General features: G+C 44.7%; 1 protein-coding gene and 1 long non-coding RNA gene across 2 annotated transcripts; both read left to right on the forward strand.

Annotated features, from left to right (window-relative positions):
- The first annotated feature begins 770 nt into the window (after positions 1–770).
- On the forward strand, positions 771–3,793 carry LOC107076944 (uncharacterized). Its single transcript, XR_011189588.1, has 4 exons — positions 771–914; positions 1,059–1,166; positions 1,595–1,814; positions 2,807–3,793. It is a non-coding gene; the product is annotated as an uncharacterized lncRNA (long non-coding RNA).
- A 1,603-nt stretch (positions 3,794–5,396) lies between these two features.
- unc45a (unc-45 myosin chaperone A) lies at positions 5,397–17,937 on the forward strand. The gene is made up of 19 exons (XM_015343373.2): positions 5,397–5,612; positions 6,563–6,755; positions 6,929–7,104; positions 7,461–7,550; positions 7,983–8,150; positions 9,018–9,186; positions 10,002–10,172; positions 10,490–10,661; positions 11,016–11,316; positions 11,817–11,911; positions 12,259–12,400; positions 12,984–13,124; positions 13,272–13,399; positions 13,588–13,654; positions 14,209–14,322; positions 14,619–14,734; positions 15,658–15,775; positions 16,197–16,352; positions 16,565–17,937. The coding sequence occupies exons 1-19, from the start codon at positions 5,589–5,591 to the stop codon at positions 16,850–16,852; spliced, it is 2,829 nt and encodes a 942-aa protein (XP_015198859.1). The 5' UTR covers positions 5,397–5,588; the 3' UTR covers positions 16,853–17,937.
- The last annotated feature ends 286 nt before the right edge of the window (positions 17,938–18,223 follow it).

The following is an 18,223-nucleotide window of genomic DNA, read 5'->3' on the forward strand; positions in this document are numbered from 1 at the left end:
GTCAAGTTTTAGAAACTAGTGACCTATAAGACTTTCAGTATAGCTGTACCTTTCATGAGGTAAATGTACTGGATTGTGTAAACAACAGAACAAAAGACCTTAAGGAAAATTCTACACATGTCTCATGTAGAATATAGTGAGGTTTAGTTGACTCTTCCAGTTGGAACAAAATTCAGAAGACACAAAGCCCTACGGGAACTGAGCACAGGGGGCAGATTCTATAGCCCTACATCAAGGTGCACAATAATTTCAGAATGCACCTTTACACACAGTACGAAATCACTGGTATAGTAAACCATAAGCACTTGAGACATTTTGATCAAGTGAGGTGCTTCATGAGGCTTGCATGCTGTTATTTATTATTATGTATTTAAGCCACCCCTCAGGGGAACAATTCTAAGGATCTACGCGTTAGTGAGGCAAGGAGACTGGGACTGTTCCCAGTGGAAACCAGACACTTGTCTCCTCCTCTGTTGCCGTCAGGTGTGCTGTAAGCAGACAGGTATGTTCTGCCTTCTCCACTGACCCTAGTGCAGCGAGGAAGCAGCCCTGCGGTAGGTAAGGCATTGCCTTAATCTTCCTTGCATAAAACTTTTTTATTTACCTTTGAATCCAGTGGGATTTCTTCTTTTATGTTCCAGCTGAAATCCTAATGAAATGTGCATTTCTGAATTTGTATTTTATTAGCCACAAAAGGTATCAGTTATGACTTGTGTCACTAATGTCGCTCTTCCATTAAAACTTAATTTGTCCTGCATTCATTCAGTTAACACTGAGCATTGTTTAGTTAGCTGCATCCAAATTCTACAACAATATGTTATTTAATTCCTTTCAACACAGCCTCCCAGTGTTCACCAGAGCTCCAACTGCAATGTAAAAATTAACCAGGTGTAAACTTCAAAGGAGAGATAAAGGTATGCTCTCCTGCACCACTGCAACCAAAAACACACTTGGTGGATGCCTAAAATGTGTATTATGTGATTATCACACTAGATAAGTGCAAGTATAGTATATGTGAGAATTCAGTATGGACTATTTCATATGTTTTATATTTTAAGGGCTCTACACTCAGCCTGCAGAGAATATTTCACCTCTAAGACTGAGCTCCAATATGATGTCTTCAAATCTATTTCACACCCATGTCCTGCTGCTGCTCTTGGAGAGAGGTGGGTGCAGATGTGAGATTCTGTTTTCTGGCGTAGATGTTCAGAAGCACTCATGCTTACGTACAGTAGATGTGTTGTCTCCACAAGCTGTCTTATTATTCTACATGATCTGGTCAGATGTCTAGAGCAAACCATGGTTCGGTTTCGGGTCTCAGTGCCTGACCTCTGGCGACACTGTTGCTGGTCAGGCTGGTTACACTGCTTACGCCCAGCTAGATAGATAGTTCCAGTACTTCGGTAGCCATTGTGTGGTTTGGGAGGAGATGCTAAACCACATTTTTGGCTACAGTATTTAAATGTCATTCATTCTGAATTGCCGGTTTGTGTTAATTCACCATTTAACAATATCAAATTGTCTTATTTTGAGTCTTCTTACTCTTCACATTATTTTGCTGATTTTAATGACCTTTTCATGCCTCTTTCTTCAGGGTGTCTCTGCAGCGCTGGTATGCTCTGTGAGGGATACTGGGACGCCCAGGGCCTTCATCACTCAGGGTTCTACTGCCCACGACTTTCTGACCCGCCAGAGCAATCTTACTGCTGTCAGTGGGGAGAACACTCCCTCAAGGACTGCTGCAACCAATCACAATTCCAGAGAACCATGAACGTCAGCCAATCAGGGCGCAGCACCTCAAAGATGGTTCACAGGTTGGTGGCGATGCTGAACTGCCATAGGCTTAGAAACCTGTTCCTGAATCATCCCTCACATTTCTTCTTATTCTCTGTGTCTTATTTCTGCTTTATAACATAGCCTATGTGTTGCTTGATGTTGGTCAAGGACGGAGAATCTTCCTGATCAAGCCTCAGCGCGTGCTGCTTGTAAAGAAAGCAAATTGAGTCACAGTTTTTAAATTTCAGCATTATTTACTTTATTTTAAATTACAGCACGTATTTTCTAGGAGAGAATTGGATATGTATTATAGTGTAGTATAAATCTGTGCAAGTGTAAACAGTGTAACAGGATCCTGTTCTGCACCAAGTACAAATCGGAGTCAGCAACAACGCAACATGTTATCCATATGAAAACAATAATAAATGTAGTGTCTGCACTGTGTTGTCACACTCATAGAATGGTGGAAAAAGCCTGCCTGTTAGATGATATATTCAAAATGCTGTTATTGCCTGAGCTAGGAGAGGAAGATAACACAATTCCTCAATAATTCATTCACAAGCTGTCTGAGTTATTCCACCAACAGATGTAATTCCTGGGGCTGAATTAATTTCCCTTCATTTGGTAAAATACTTTATGGAAGACATTGCAATTTTGTGTAATAAGCAGAAGATGTTGAAATATATCCATTCAAACTGAAATATTAATCCATAATAAAGTGTTATTATTTCTGTCTTGTTAACATTAACTTATGCTTCCTTAATATTTAATCATTTTTATTATTAAATAAAATGATTATTTTTAAATTTGTTTTAAGAGATTGAAATATCTCAGTGGGATACAAATGGGAGGCTTTATTGTAATTCTTTAAAATTGTAAAATGTATAACAATGACAAAATTTCATGTAGTATTTCTGAGCATATCTAATCATAAATATATACTACTTGTGATTATATGGTAGGTACTGAAATGTACTGAATGGATGTGAAATTGGTTCCTCTCTGCCCTCTTTTTTCTTTCTCCCATCAGCCGCCCGCTCTCTCTTGTAGCTGTTCTGCTTTATGGAGCTCTAGTCGTGTTTCTGATGGTTGTGGATTTTCTGTGGTTCTGTCGCGAGCGAGGTCTCACTGTCACGGCAGCTCTGAGAAACTACTTCACCTGCCTCAACTGGGCCACCAGCCTCAGTGCTCCTAATGGCAACCAGCCCCAGCGTTGTCATGGCAACAGGAACCCATCTCCTCCACATAGGCACAGGAACCCGCAGAGTCTTCCTTGTCTCCAAGGCAACAGGATCTGCCAGGCTTCTGACACAGGCTTCAGCAGCAACCAGAATACAGAGCTTTCTCACCTGGACCCTGAAGTGAGCAGCAAAAGGACAGAGGATGATGTGAGGTGGCCAGAGGAGTGATTACCACCCCTTGCTGCATTCTATGTACAGTATATATAAATGCAGGTACACCGGTAAAAGAAGACGTATTTTGTGAAAACAAACATATATATATATATTTCACTTGTATTTTCATTTTTACCAGACAAATTAAAACAGAAGACGAGGTTTAATCCTGCTTCTTTTTATATACATTATATACTTCAGAATTACATGCATTCAAGTGTTTTCAATGATGGTCAAAGCCATCAGGTTTACAGTCAATTCAAGTGCATCCCTCTATATTTTTTATTTAAAGACCTCAATTAGGAACCCTGTAATCAGGACATGTGTGTAGAATTGAAGTGGTACACTCACTTTCAGTAGAGAAAGTGCCAAGCTTTCACAAGAGGAGTATTATACAAAAAAGGCTCCACAGCTAAAATATTGTTTTTGATTCGTTCTTCTTTTATATTTCAGTTTGGAATTAGCCTCTATTTTTACCTATAATGTCATGTATACTCTGTTTTTTGGAAAGCTAAAATTGTATGTAACCCCTCTGCAGTAGAAATAAAACAAAAACATAATGATTATTTCTGAGTGCCTTTCAAGTAAACAGTTCTGCACAGTAGAACGTGTACACTATATCACAGCAGCAAAAAGAAAGTGGAAGAAAATTTTGTGAGATGAAGAATCGAAATACTGTAAATAATACTGTACATTAAAGGCTTTAGTGAAAAGATGGGTCGTTATGTGAGTTTAAAATGTGTTGACAGATAGTCTTCAATGCAGCTGGTGTAAAGCAGAGTTTAGAATAAGGGGTGGACTATACTAGTGCAATAAATCCTTGAAATAATCTGGAGCTAGACCTTTCAGCGCTTCATACTTTAGTTAGAAGACCTTAAACCAGTGAAATTTACAAGAACTTAAGTTTCAGGATAGTAAGTGTGTGCTGAATTAGAATTCTTTTGGTTAGATGAGCTTCTGAATTCTCAACATCCTGAAGCACATATGGCGCCGTGGGAGTACATACGACGGTTTCAGCTTGATGAAATAGAGGCATCAGCACCACACCAGCAGAGCATGGGTCTGAACTGAGCAATTTTATGCAAGTGGAAGAAAGATAAGCTTTGCGACACTCCTTATGTGCACTTCAATCAACAACGCTAAAATTCCTGAGGAATAACAACAGCCGAGAATTAAGTGTATTGTAATGTTTAACTCTTTTAGCCAGAATAGATTTGGCTCAACCCGCTTGGCAGAGGGCCAGGCTCCTGGCCACAGGACGAGGAGGTCGTGCCCCCTGCAGAACTTGGGGGGGGGAGGAGCTCACCTATATTATAGTAATATGATAATATCATGCTTGGGTGATGAAATGACATCAGGATTGATTATGAATTACTGGTAGCTGAGGCTGATTGAACTTGGCTGTCTTCATCTCTCCTAACATTTCGTTACAAACTCCATTAGTGAAGTTCCCAGTTCTGAATATTGAGTAGTGGGACAACATCAGACATCAGTGGGACAACATCAGTGGGACAACATCAGATTTAAAACATCTTCACTAATTGGCTCCAAATATGAGCCAAACCAAGGAAGAGTGGGAAAAAGATGAATGTTACTGTGATGCGGAAGAGTGCTGTATCAAAAGCTTCACTTTCATCTAGGATTAAAAGACACCCAAATTCGTTACATATTTTAACAAGGGCTGTTTCTGGGCTACATCTCAGCCAAATGTCTGACTGAAAAGGTTCGAAGAGTTTATTAATCGAGATTATAATCGAGCTTTCATCATCTGTCCCAAACGTTTTCGTGACAAAAGGGGCTTGATCCAATTTAGGATTTAAAGGACTTAAAATGGTTTAACAAGGTGTAAACTCTCAGACAAACCGGATTCTTAACACACTGAGGAATTTTACAAAGAAAGATACTGTAAGTGAACTTTAAATATAATTAAATATAGATATTTATTTACTGCTTCAACACAATTTGCATGACACTGCATAAAATCTGAAATATCCCATGCATAATACAGTTTTGCAAATGTTGGCTCTCTAGAGTGCAACTTCCAGAAAGGTAATTCAGTAAGCTTTTTTTTTCATGAAAAGAATGTACTGGAACCAGACTAGTAGAACAAAATGGTTCAGATAAACCCACTGTCCGACAGCATCTCTTTCTCGCTGCCTTCTATGGCGATGGAACGTGCAAGTAGGCGGGGTTTCGTTAGAAACGTCATCACGCCGCTCCCAGAGAACAGGAAGGAAGAGAGGTTATAGCTGTCTTGTGCTCGCTGGTTATATAGCACATAAACTGTAGAGCTCGCTATGAAATGAGGAAATAAAATCGGTTATAGAGTAGTAGAACTTTGGAGACGCCGCGTGGAGCTGTCCGAAACTCGGCGAAGGCAGCGAGATATCTTGGCAATAAACTGTGCGATCATAGAGAATGAGTGTAAACGGCAAAGACAAGGTACAACCTTATCTCGCCTGCTAGCTTCGTAAATCATTCATTATGTTTGCCGTAACTGTAGGTTTGGTTTTTACCGGTTTACACAAAAATCAGTAGACTCCGCTGTTCCGTTAGGTAAACACCCACCATGGAAACATTGTGCAGAAGCAGTCGTGTAAAATACCTCAGCTGTGTAGAACGCCTAATCTGGGTTCACTTGTTACAGACTTCGCACGTATTCAAGTGACGCCGTGACTCTAACCAAATCAATCTGTTAATTTGCCTGAGCCAACATCTATAGCTTTTATTTTGATTATCATATTTAATGGCTTTAATAACTAATGGCCATTGCCATTACTTGATTCGGTAGTTTGGTATTGGTGTCAAATATAATCCCTTAACAGAAATTGCGCTCTGGATTCCAGAGCGGCCAGTTACAGCTCCAAATCCCAGTTATACTGCTGTTGAGCCGTTGAGCAACGTATGTATCTCGAAGTGTACTGCTAACTTGCCCAGCTGCACAAATGAGTACTCTTCTGGATGTCATTTCAAATGAGATTTTGCTCCTAGTTTGTCCTTATAGCATTTGAAGGAAATGTGATCTCTTCCTCTGTTTTTAAGGGGTGGTTAATGGCTTTTTAATATATTCTTAAAGAAGTAACAGTAGAGGCCAATGAGTGGCACAGGGGAGTTTGTATGGGCTCCAAATAATCACACAGGTTTTCTTTGATTGTCCTGATTTTCTCCCTCTTCCCAAAGACGGTTCGGTTGATTGCATGTGCTGTATCTCCCAATTCCAGGAGGAGAACGAGCAGCGTTCCTTTCATTCATCCTGCTTGGAGTAGCTCTGCTGTAGTGCCAACCCCAGCATGGTGGGGTTAAGGATCTATAGGTCGTTGATGAAGCCCAGCCCTGTCTAGTCTTGTGCTGTAGGTGTCCTTTAGCAGTGCTGTCTGCTTTGTGTGTCCCAGGACCCTGCTGCCCTGCGGGAGGATGGGAACAGCCTGTTCAAGAATGGAGATTACCAGGGAGCCCTGTCCTGCTACACCAGGGCCCTTAGACTAAGTGACAGCCAGGCAGAGAGTGCTGTCCTGCACCGCAACCGGGCAGCCTGCTACCTCAAGCTGGAGGACTATTCCAAGGCAGAGGCCGATGCTACAAAAGGTACAACTTCTAAAATGAAGACTAAGCCTTTCACACGGCGCTTCTGATGTGACCAGGCCTGAAAAGCAATCATTTCTGAGCCAGCCTAGAGTCTGCGAGAGCAAATTAGTCTGTACTGACGGGTAAGCTCTGTTCTTCACTTGCTGCCTGCTTGGTCTTTTCCCTCTGGCCAGCGCTGGACGCCGACCCCGGGGATGTGAAAGCCCGGTTCCGCCGCTCACAGGCGCTGCAGAAGCTGGGGCGTTTGGACCAGGCCTTCTTGGATGTCCAGAGGTGCGCACAGATGGAGCCCAAGAACAAGGCCTTCCAGGAGTCACTGCGGCAGTTAGGAGCTCAGATCCAGCAGAAGGTATCGTGCATGGGGGTTTATCAGCCATTATGGTGCATACAAAATGTTTACACTTTATGAATTAAATTGACAAAAAAACGGGGCTGACTAATAGCTAGAGAATTAACTAGTCAAAAAACTTATAGCAGTCATCCACCAGGTGGGGCTGCACACTGGTGGTGGTGGTGGAGGGGATCCCCATTATCTGTAAAGCACTTTGAGTGGAGTGTCCAGAAAAGCACTATATAAGTGTAAGCAATTCTTATTATTACTACTCAAATAAACCCTTTAATTCACATTGTATTCCCAAATGTAAATGCTGTTGAAGGGGTATTAAGACTGAAGCTGGTATCTCTTTGCTCCTGTCTTGCTCACAGGCTCTACAGCTCTCCTCCACAGATGCTCGCGTACAGCAGATGTTCTCTCTCCTCTTGGACTCCTCCTCACAGCCTTCCGATAGGCAGAAGGTGTGGTATTGGGGGAGGTCAGAGATCACTGGGTAGAGAAATGGGACAGGTTTTTTGTGGCCTTTGCTGTTCATGTTGAAACAAAGACATCCTGATCTATTCATGAATGCATAACCTGTTTGTAATGTATAATGAAATGTTGAAATCAGTAAATGTATACTCTTAGATTCTGCCTGTTTTGGATAAATGCCTTTCTTTCACCAGAGCTATATCATACAAAGCTGCAAAGCGTCAGTTAAAAAAGGCAGCTCTTTAGTTTTATATCTTCGAAGATATATCATAAAGAGTAGTGTGGATTGAGTTGATTGAGAGCTTCAGCGGTTCAGACTGGAGGAGTTAACAAGACAACTTTTTGGTATTCTTGTCACATGAGATACTTAGGGCCAGATTTTATGTTAGACAACTAATAGCTCTCATCCTGTTTCTGCACAGGCGGCTCAGAACCTAGTCGTGCTGTCTCGGGAGGAGGCAGGTGCAGAGCAGATCTTTCGCAATGATGGTGTGAGGCTCCTGCAGAGACTGCTGGACTCTAAGCAAGAAGACACGACATTGTCAGCTCTGAGGACACTCGTAGGACTGTGCACTGGGCATCAATCCAGAGTGAGTAATAATTAATAATAATAAATTATTGCTTACACTTATATAGCACTTTTTCTGGACACTCCACTCAAAGTGCTTTACAGGTAATGGGGATCCCCTCCACCACCACCACCAGTGTGGAGCCCCACCTGGATGATGCAACGGCAGCCATAGTGCGCCAGAACGCTCACCACACATCAGCTATCAGTGGGGAGGAGGACAGAGTGATGAAGCCAGGTCAGAGATGGGGATTATTAGGAGGCCATGATTGGTAAGGGCCAATGGGAAATGTGGCCAGGCCACCAGGGTACACCCCAACGGTTTTCAAGAAATTAAAACAGAGAGTCAGGACCTCGGCTTTACGTCTCATCCGAAGGACGGCGCCTGTTTACAGTACAGTGTCCCTGTCACTATACTGGGGCATTAGGACCCACATGGACTGCAGGGTGAGCGCCCCCTGCTGGCCTCACTAACACCTCTTCCAGCAGCAACCTTAGTTTTTCACAGGTCTCCCATCCAGGTACTGACCAGGCTCACACCTGCTGAGGTCCAGTGGGTTGCCAGTTGTGAGTGCCATTTGAGTTGCAGTTGTGAGGTGATATGGCTGCTGACAATATATACAATAATAGTGGATATAAATTCATCAGGGCCTGATGGTGATGCAAGATGGCTGAAAGGTTGTTTTTAATTCTAATACATATATGTATATATACATACACTACCTGTGGGATTCGAACCGGCAACCTTCCAGCCACAGGCGCAGATCCTTAGCCACAGTGCTACCACCGCACCATGGTTGCTTTATTGATCTGTAACCAGTTATTAATGACTGGGGGAAATATTGCATCTCCTACTGATTCATAACCCTTCCTCCCTCTCTCCTATCAGACCATGGCCATCGTGAATGAGCTGGGCATGGAGCGGCTGTGTGCTGTGATGGGCATGAAGGGAGAGGCGGTCTCCCTGGCTGCCTGTCACCTCCTGCAAGTCATGTTTGAGGCTCTGATGGAAGGCATGAAGAAGGAGGTACGGGGCAAGGAGGAGGCTATCCTGCCAGGTGGGCTCATGATAAGGGCGCAGCGTTCCTAAAAGGGTTTTGTCTGAGGTTGGGTTGGGGTGCAGCACTGGGTTTAATTAGTAGGCATCATGCTGTGTCAGGGCTTGCTTAAGTCTTAAAGATAATTACATCCTAAAGGCTAGGATTAAGTTAGGTTTAGGCTAGAGGTTAGGATCAGGATTTTGTAAGGATTGGATTAGTTAGGATATAGTTAGAATTACACTCCTGGTTAGGTTATTGTTATAATTAACACTAAGGTTAGGTTGGGACAGTTATATTACTAATCCTAGGAAGCCACTGTATCTTTTGTTGTGTATTTCACTTGAAGTCTTCACAGCCTGTTTGATAATAATAATAATGTTGCTTTATTAGCCCTATACAATTTCTTGCATTAGGAATTCATCTTTTCACATACCCCAGCTTGCTCTCAATGAGACACAGACACACAGACAGGGAGAGAAGCTTGGGGTCAGACCGCAGGGTCAGCCATTGTACAGCGCCCCTGGAGCAGCTGGGGTTAAGGGCCTTGCTCAGGCACCCAACGGAGTAGGATTCCTCTGCCAACTGCGGGATTTGAACCGGCAACCTTCCAGCCACAGGCGCAGATCCTTAGCCACAGAGCCACCACTCCGCCTCATTGAGTTTAAATGATTACTTTTTCCAAATCAATTCCCATTGCAGTTACCCAGAAATCTTGCTGGTCTGTAATTCTCTGCACTGGTGATTGAGCTGTTGCTTGATCAGTTTTTGGGGGTCCGGGCTGGGCGAGAGGTGCATTACTGATCCCTTGCCGTGTTGTTTGTGCTGTATCACAGAGCCGTCCCGTGAGCTGCGCTCCATGTTGTGCCACCTGGTCGATGTGCTGGCAATGGAAGAGGTGTCAGGGCCTGGCCGGGATGGTGCCATAAACCTGCTGGTCAAACAAGTCCCACGCAAATCTCTGAAAGACCCTAACAACTCGCTGACTCTCTGGGTGATTGATCAGGGTGAGGAAAAAAAAAATTCTGGATGAGGTGGTGGAGAGGGGTGGTGTGTGAGATGTTGTAGAAGATGAGTTTAAACTTGGAAGTATTTTGGATTGCAGAACGTGTTATATAATTTTGAGCACTGCGCTTAATGATGCTCTGCCTAGCCTCAAAGTTAGTTTTTCCTTATTAAAGTTAGCGTTTCAGCCACATTGTTAGCTTTTTGTTTGGGCTCTGTGGTAACTTCAAAAGGGAACTGATTACAGGAGCTCCCTCCGTTAGTGATCTGGGTGATTGTCCAATTTCTCAGCACCCCCCATCTCTCTCCTGCTCCCCAGGGCTCAAGAAAATTCTAGAGGTGTCTGGAACAGTCCCTGGTGTTTTGGATGGACCCCCACTGACTGACAACACCCACATGAGCTGTTCGGTGCTCCTCAACAAGCTGTATGACGATCTGAAGAGCGATGGGGAGAGGGAGAACTTCAGCCGCCTCTGCGAACAATACATCCAGTGAGTGGAGGCCAACAGCCTCTGGCTATGACCCCTGGGAACAGTTTGGGATGTACAGTGTCATTGGCTAGCTTGGTTTGCATGTATACCGAATTTGTGGGAGGACAGCCAGGCAGGGGATTCTTTATGAAGATTACTAATTTCACATGGCAGTAGGTTTCCTGGTTGTGCTCTGTGGTACTTGTCCAATGAAACCAGACTTTAGCCATTGTACAAGCAAATGGCTTGTGAGTGCATCCACATTGTCAGTGCACATGGCATAGAGTTTTTATTGTTGTTGTTGTTAATGCTGGAACATTTGTGATTCACGTTGGCGTTATTTATTGTTATTATTGTTTTTGATGTTGCTGACAGGCATCACTTTGCGGCCCCAGGGCTGAATGGGAAGCTGAGGGCCATCCAGGCAGTGTCTGTGTTGCTGCAGGGTCCTAGCGATGTAGGCAACCGGACCCTAGAGCTCTCGGGCATCATGGACAGCATCATCTCCCTCTGCGCCTCTCCCGACCTGAGTCACCAGCAGGTGGCAGTAGAGGCTCTGATCCACGCAGCGGGCAAAGCCAAGAGGGCCTCCTTCATCACGGCCAATGGGGTGACGCTGCTCAAGGACCTCTACAAGAAGAGCGAGAACGACAGGATCCGTGTGCGTGCGCTCGTGGTAAGACTCTGGATCCAAGAGGAGCCGTCACAGAGTTCTCTGCAGAAACGATGGATCACAGGCCCGTTTTAGCGGCATTCAGTCTCAGAACTGCACTGGTCTGAAAAAAGACGAGTGTGCTACTGTAGTTCAGCTCTTTCCATTACAGGTTAAGTCATCCTTTCTGTTTTGGCTTCATTCAAACGTTGGCTTTCACCAATGGCGATTACACTGCCCTCCTTGCACTTCCAATCCAGATCAGATGTATTACTCTTTTAATTTTGTTAATCGGTCTTTGGCAATTAGGTGAACATTTTCAGCTTTAGTCCATTGCAGTTTCAGGAAATGTTTCTTTCCTTTGGGCTTATGGTACATTGTGACAGACTGCTTAATCGTGTCTGCACTAGAAATTTTGCCTTTCTAGCATTTACCCTTTTATGTGTGTAAGAGTCTCTTTTGCTGGAGCTCCATTTGCAGAGTGACTGTATGGAGAAGAATGTGAGGGCCTGTGTGTCTCGTAGGGTCTGTGTAAGCTGGGGTCTGCAGGCGGTACTGATTTCAGCATGAAGCAGTTTGCCGAGGGATCCACTCTGAAACTAGCCAAGCAGTGCAGAAAGTAAGTGTCATTTTCTGACATTCATTAAAAAAAATTCTATTTATAGAGGTTCACCCAAGTCCCTGATCTCATCATAACAGACGCCAAGGGAAATCAGACATGCTGCACTGAGGCTCATTGTGTCGTAGATAGGTTTAAAAGCAGTGTGCTCTGCATTCTGAAAGTTCTGTCTGTTCAAAGGTGAGTACGGGAGGAAATCAAACTTATGTTAAGGAAAATGCTAAAACAAAGTTAAGCTAATGGGCAGCAGAAAGTTTCGCGCCCAGGAAATTGTGCACAGTGCAGAGATTAGAAGTGGTGGTGTGTGGGCAACAGGTGGAACGTGTTTTTGTGTGCGACTCTTGCAGGTGGCTGTGCAATGAGGCTCTTCCTCCCAGCTCACGGCGTTGGGCAATCGAGGGCCTGGCATACCTTACCTTCGATGCTGATGTGAAGGAGGATTTGGCAGAGGACAGGCAGGCTCTGCAGGCCATGTTCCAGCTGGCAAAGGTACCCCTGCTGGGGTGCGGTGAGGGCACATCAAGCCAATTTAAGTAGATGCCTCTGTGCCAAGAGGCATTGGCAGTGATGTGTAGAGGAGATGGACTATTTCTGTTCCCCTGGGAATAATTGTGTGAAGACTTGGACTCATACATCAGCATGTGCCAATCCTGAATACCATTTCAAGTTTTCCAGCCCATTGTTGCTCTTTTTCATACTGCTTGTCAGTATTATGTACACTATAAGTCAAATGCAAAATAGCTAACCTGTAGCTGCCACACAGTGCCTTTTTTCTGTAATAGGAACATCTGCATGAAGTGACTAAAAAAAAAAGTGATTCTGTGAACTGCTGGTCTCTCTTGGGAGGGTTAAGGTTTGTCAGCTCACTGACTTAGGAACTATGCCATTGACTGACTTAAGAAGTATTAGGAACTTATTTTTAATTCAAATTGTTTGGGATGTCAGACATTGCCCAGGGTCTGTTGTTTCAGATACAGTGTTGAACTCATGAGACCAGGTGGTTTTTAGACCTAGGCTCTGTTCCATTCCTAAATGGCAATGTTGTTTTGTCTTTGATCTTCTCTGCCTGCAGTCTGAAGATAAGACGGTGCTCTTTGCTGTGGGCTCCACGCTGGTCAACTGCACTAACAGCTATGATGTCGAGAAGCCTGACCCCCAGCTGGTGGAGCTGGCAAAGTATGCCAAGCAGCACGTTCCTGAGGAGCACCCGAAGGTAATTGGAAGCATCCCCAGTTATGAAGAGCTGCTGCTCTTTTTGTCATTCAACTGCTAGATTTGCATTCCTTTGTGAAATGTAGTGCTTATGTGTACTGAACTGTATGTTCTTCCTGCTGCTGTCTCACACGTTTGTGTGTTTCAGGACGCCCAGGCTTTCGTGCAGAAGCGCCTGTCCAAGTTCCTGGAGGCCGGGGTGGTGTCGGCTCTAGTGTGCATGGTCAAGCAGGAGAGTCCTGCCCTGACCGAGTCGTGCAGGGAGTGCGTTTCCAGGTGAGCTCTGATCCGTACTCAGTACCCTTCTGTCCAGTGCTGGAGACTCTTCTTCTGTCCTGCTTGGGGCTTGCATCGTTCTTCCGTGCTCAAGTGTCTTCTCTCCATTTTCCTTTGATGACCGTGACCCTCTTCCTCCGACCAGCGGCTCTGAGTGACACATTTCTGTGGTTTGTCTCCGTCTGCAGGGTGTTCCTGGCTCTGGTGGAGAGGCAGGAGGACAGAGGCACAGTAGTGGCTCAGGGGGGTGGGAAGGTGAGGTTTTCTGGCTCGTGATTGAACCCGACTGTGGTGGTGGTGCGATTCCGATTCACGTACGTCTCCTGTGTTTGAAGTCTCACTTTAGCATATATCATTCTAGTCAGTAGAGATTGCAAATTAACTTTTTCCATTATCCTGAAATTCCTGTTTTTGTTTAATATCTGTCCAGTGTGGAATTTGTGTGTTTGTGCCAGTTGTGTGTTTTCATGGCTTGGCTACTGTTTTTTGACAATTTTGTTGGGACAGAATAGAGTTCTGGCCGACATATCCCAACACTGCCCCCTTGTGGTGCTGAGCCTATTGTGCTCCCCTTCTTGGAGCCCTCCGCAAATTCAAATCAAACAGCAAGGTCTGGATCATGGAGCTTAACCACACCAGGGCAGAACGCCTTTACCAACTGAGTGTCACTACTTTTAATTCCCGGTATCAGAACATGAGAGTCGGGGCAACTCGTCTTGTTTGAAGCTTGTCACATTTGTCAGTGCAGTGCCCGTCTTTTGGTTGCCGTTTAAGGCGTTCTTGCCTCACTTCGATTTCCTATTTTCTAGGCCCTGATCCCCTTGGCAACAGAAGGCACGGATGTAGGGAAAACCAAGGCAGCACAGGCCCTGGCGAAGATTGCCATTACGTCTAACCCTGAAATTGCCTTCCCTGGAGAGCGGGTGAGGCCTGAAACTTGATATGTGATGAAGACCTCCTTTTTATACCTTTCCAGTTTCAATTATCCACTTGAATCGAGGTGGTATGCCCTATTTGATGCGAAGGGACTGAATCCTGACAGTCCACTCTATTATGTGCAATGCAGCTGCATCTGGTGCAGTGTGATGAAGCTTTTGCTGGTTTGTAGGTGTGTGACATCTGATCACTTCCGATGCCCATCGTGTTGTCCTGGGTGTTTGTGTGTGAAGTGTGGGGTAAATGCGCTGGACTGATCTGCGACACTGTTTCTTGGCTACAGATCTATGAGGTGGTGCGACCGCTGGTGAGCCTGTTGGCCCTGGATCGCACTTTGCTGCAGAACTTTGAAGCCCTCATGGCGCTCACCAACCTAGCAGGCATCAGCGAGAGGCTCAGGTCAGTCGAGACATGCGAGGAGTTAAGATGCTAATGTCTGCAGTATAATAGACGCTAATGGGGGCTGCAGTGATGTTGAGAGAAAGCTCCTTTCCCCAGAGCCTGAACCTGCCTCTCAGCCTTTTAAATGGCACTGCTCGCTTAGATTGTCTCCCCAATTGCATGACAACAGACGTTTTCCTGGCCTGCATCAGTGCGGAATGAGTCGTTTTATTTATTTGTTCATTTAGCAGCCATATCACCCTGCAACTCACAACTGGCAGCCCACTGAAGCTAAGCAGGTGTGAGCCTGGTCAGTACCTGGATAAGAGACCTCCTGGGAAAATCTAAGGTTGCTGCTGGAAGAGGTGTTAGTGGGGCCAGCAGGGGGCGCTCACCCTGCGGTCCACGTGGGTCCTAATGCCCCAGTATAGTGACGGGGACACTATAGTGTAAACAGGCGCCGTCCTTCGGATGAGACGTAAAACCGAGGTCCTGACTTCCTGTGGTCATTAAAAATCCCAGGGCGTTTCTCGAAAAGAGTAGGGGTGTAACCCCGGTGTCCTGGCCAAATTTCCCATTGGCCCTTACCATTCATGGCCTCCTAATAATCCCCATCTATGAATTGGCCTACTCTGTTCTCCTCCCCACTAATAGCTTGTGTGTGGTGAGTGTTCTGGCGCACTATGGCTGCTGTCACATCATCCAGGTGGGGCTGCACATTGGTGGTGGTGGAGGGGATCCCCATTACCTGTACAGCACTTTGAGTGGAGTGTCCAGAAAAAGCGCTATATAAGTGTAAGCTATTATTATTATTATTCTTCTTTAATTAACAAGGATCTGACTAGATCGTTATCTGGTGTGAACGATCACGCTCTCCTGAGTGGGCCCACTGTGTAGAGGTAATTGTGAGTTTGAGGGACTGTGTGTGTATGGGCCCGCAGGCAGAAGATCATCAAGGAGAAAGCTGTGCCGAAAATTGAAGGGTACATGTTCGAGGAGCACGAGTTGGTCCGCGCAGCAGCCACTGAGTGCATGTGTAACCTGGTCCTGAGCACGGAGGTGAGAGGCTTTCTGCAGGAACATCGTTCATTATTACGAATTCCTTTTCAGTGTTTCTACCGAGTGGATTGGGAAACGACAAAGCTTAACCTTTTCAAATAATGATAATCCTGTTGTTGTTGTTTCCGAGTTAGAAATCGGTACAGTGGGAAATGTGAAAACTGACAGGTAAGTGAGGGCCGAAACTCGTATCAGGACACGTAGTAGTGAGGATTGATGTTTAGTTTGTGAAACTGAGTCTGGGTTGTTTTAGTACTGTATAAGGTGAGAGTAAGGGATAAGAGATTAGGATTTGGGCACAGCTGGGGCTTGGCCAGTTAGGTTCGGGCCTGTGATTTGTATTGAGAGCTTGACTGAGCACAGAATCTTTGCAGAGGAGCAGTCTGCTCTGGTCTCAGAGAGCGCCTGTGGTGTTTCTCAGGTTCAGGAGCTTTTCGTCGCCACGGGAAGCGACCGTCTGAAGCTGCTGGTGCTGTACAGTGGGGAAGACGATGAGAGGCTGAGGAAGGCTGCGGCAGGCACCCTGGCAATGCTGACATCTGTGCAGCCGCAGCTCTGCGCCCGTGTCCCCGCCACAGTAAGCATGGCTTCAAAATCACAGATGAGCTCAGAAGCAAGTGTGTCTGTGTGGCCCATGTTACAGATCCTAGCTTCTGCTAATTCTATGCTTATTGAAACAACAATTGATTTGGTGCTAACTGCGATAACAGAAGCTGCTTTGAAAGCAGTGTGGAGTATGTGACCCCTTAACCCCTGACCTTTGCCCTGTGGCGGCCTCTCTCCCTGCAGACCACCCATTGGCTGGAGATCCTGCAGGCGCTGTTGCTGAGCGACACCGTGGAGCTGCAGCACCGAGGCGCTGCCCTCGTGCTCAACCTGATGCAGGCTGAGCGGACCCTGGCCGAGACACTCATGGAGAGCGAGGTGCTGGAGATCCTGACCGTCCTGGCCAAGGGGGACATCGCAACACAGAGCCCCGCTGCCAAGACTGCCAAGCAGTGTCTGGATGTGGCAGTGGAGTATGGCATTATCAGAAGTCTTGGGAGCGAGGGCACCAGCGAGGAGCTGCTGGCCTAGTCGGGCTCCGAGTGCCTTTCACTCCCTCTGATCATGCTGAGGAAATGGTGCTGTGGGACTGCACTCATCGAAGAAGAAGGTTGTTTTCCAGTCGTGTAATTTAGAGGGAATTAGGCTGTAACAGGGACACTAGCCTTGGAATTCACTCTTTTGTCTAGGCACTTCCTCTGTCTTCTTCAGACATCCACTTGGCACTACATGGGTTTTAAACAAACATGCCCGTCATCCGATCGCTATGAAGTAGGATTATGTCTTCCTTGACACTTTAAACAAGGGATCAGAACACAGACACTGTAAATCTGCTCCTTTTTTTGTGGCTGTAGACTTCAGGAATGGGACCAAAGATTGCCTTCTGTTGTCTTAATTTTCTGAATTATTATCCAAATCTGTCTAATTATTCTATTTTATTGCCCACTGCCCAAGGGTTATCTGTGTTGTTGAACTATTTTTACTGTTTTTTTGTCCCCAAAAGAACATTCATTAAAACTGATCTGCTCCACACATCCTAAAAACATTTAACTCTTTATTCACACAAAAAAAACACTTAATTGGAGGAAAAAAGGATAAAAAATGTAATTTACATCCACTTTCATTGCCTACTGTATGTTGTCAGATTTTTATACTTTTCTGATTAGATTTTTTATTTTGTAGAGACATCAGAATACAGTATTTCACTGCATGATTGTGTGGTTGTCTCCAGGTGTTTATCCACAGACCTTACATTTCCTGAACATTTTTTTCAGTCATGCTTTAGATAAGAACACAACACCAGATGTCCTTTAACTGAGTTTTGTACTTACAGGGAACTTGAAGGAATATGCTTTGAATGACGTCTGTGAACCAGATGTTTGTGAAAGAAACTTCTTGTCCTTTATCTATGGCAACATTCCTGTGTGTGTGTTGAAAACAGAAAAAAAAACAGAAAGAAGCAATAAGATATACTATGTTCTACATATACCAGTTTTTAAATATCTTTGTTTATGAAGGTTTTGTTATTTTTTTAATTTGTTTTTAAAAAGTAATTTGTCTTAAGAATCCATCTTATTTTCACGCTTAAATAAACACTATATTCCATATGCAGAGTGTGCAGATGTATCATGGACAGTTTTTTCAGGAGAACTACACTTCAGTGCAGAGTCTAACATGGAGCTGGTGTTGATGTTATGATCACAGGAGAAGTGGAGGCAATTCAATCCTCTGTATGTTAAAGTATATGACATGCTGTAGATATAGGTGAAATATTATTTGCTGTAAAGAAATGAACATTATGTTTGGATTGTTACACAAAAATGAGACACTAAGAAGTGGTCTTCAAATATAAGTTTAATAAGGATGTTAAAACAGAATTCATTTGCATTTGCACTACAGTAT

The sequence above is a fragment of the Lepisosteus oculatus genome, chromosome 5 (genome assembly GCF_040954835.1).
Source record: "Lepisosteus oculatus isolate fLepOcu1 chromosome 5, fLepOcu1.hap2, whole genome shotgun sequence".
NCBI lineage: Eukaryota > Metazoa > Chordata > Actinopteri > Semionotiformes > Lepisosteidae > Lepisosteus > Lepisosteus oculatus.

What these genes read in the sequence shown, in the direction of transcription:
- unc45a (XM_015343373.2), top strand. Translation starts at nt 5,589, where the DNA reads ATGAGTGTAAACGGCAAAGACAAG. An exon ending in GCACTGGGCATCAATCCAGA is followed by an intron (nt 8,151 to 9,017) that starts GTGAGTAATAAT and finishes CTCTCCTATCAG; the next exon opens with ACCATGGCCATCGTGAATGA. An exon ending in TCTCTGGGTGATTGATCAGG is followed by an intron (nt 10,173 to 10,489) that starts GTGAGGAAAAAA and finishes CCTGCTCCCCAG; the next exon opens with GGCTCAAGAAAATTCTAGAG.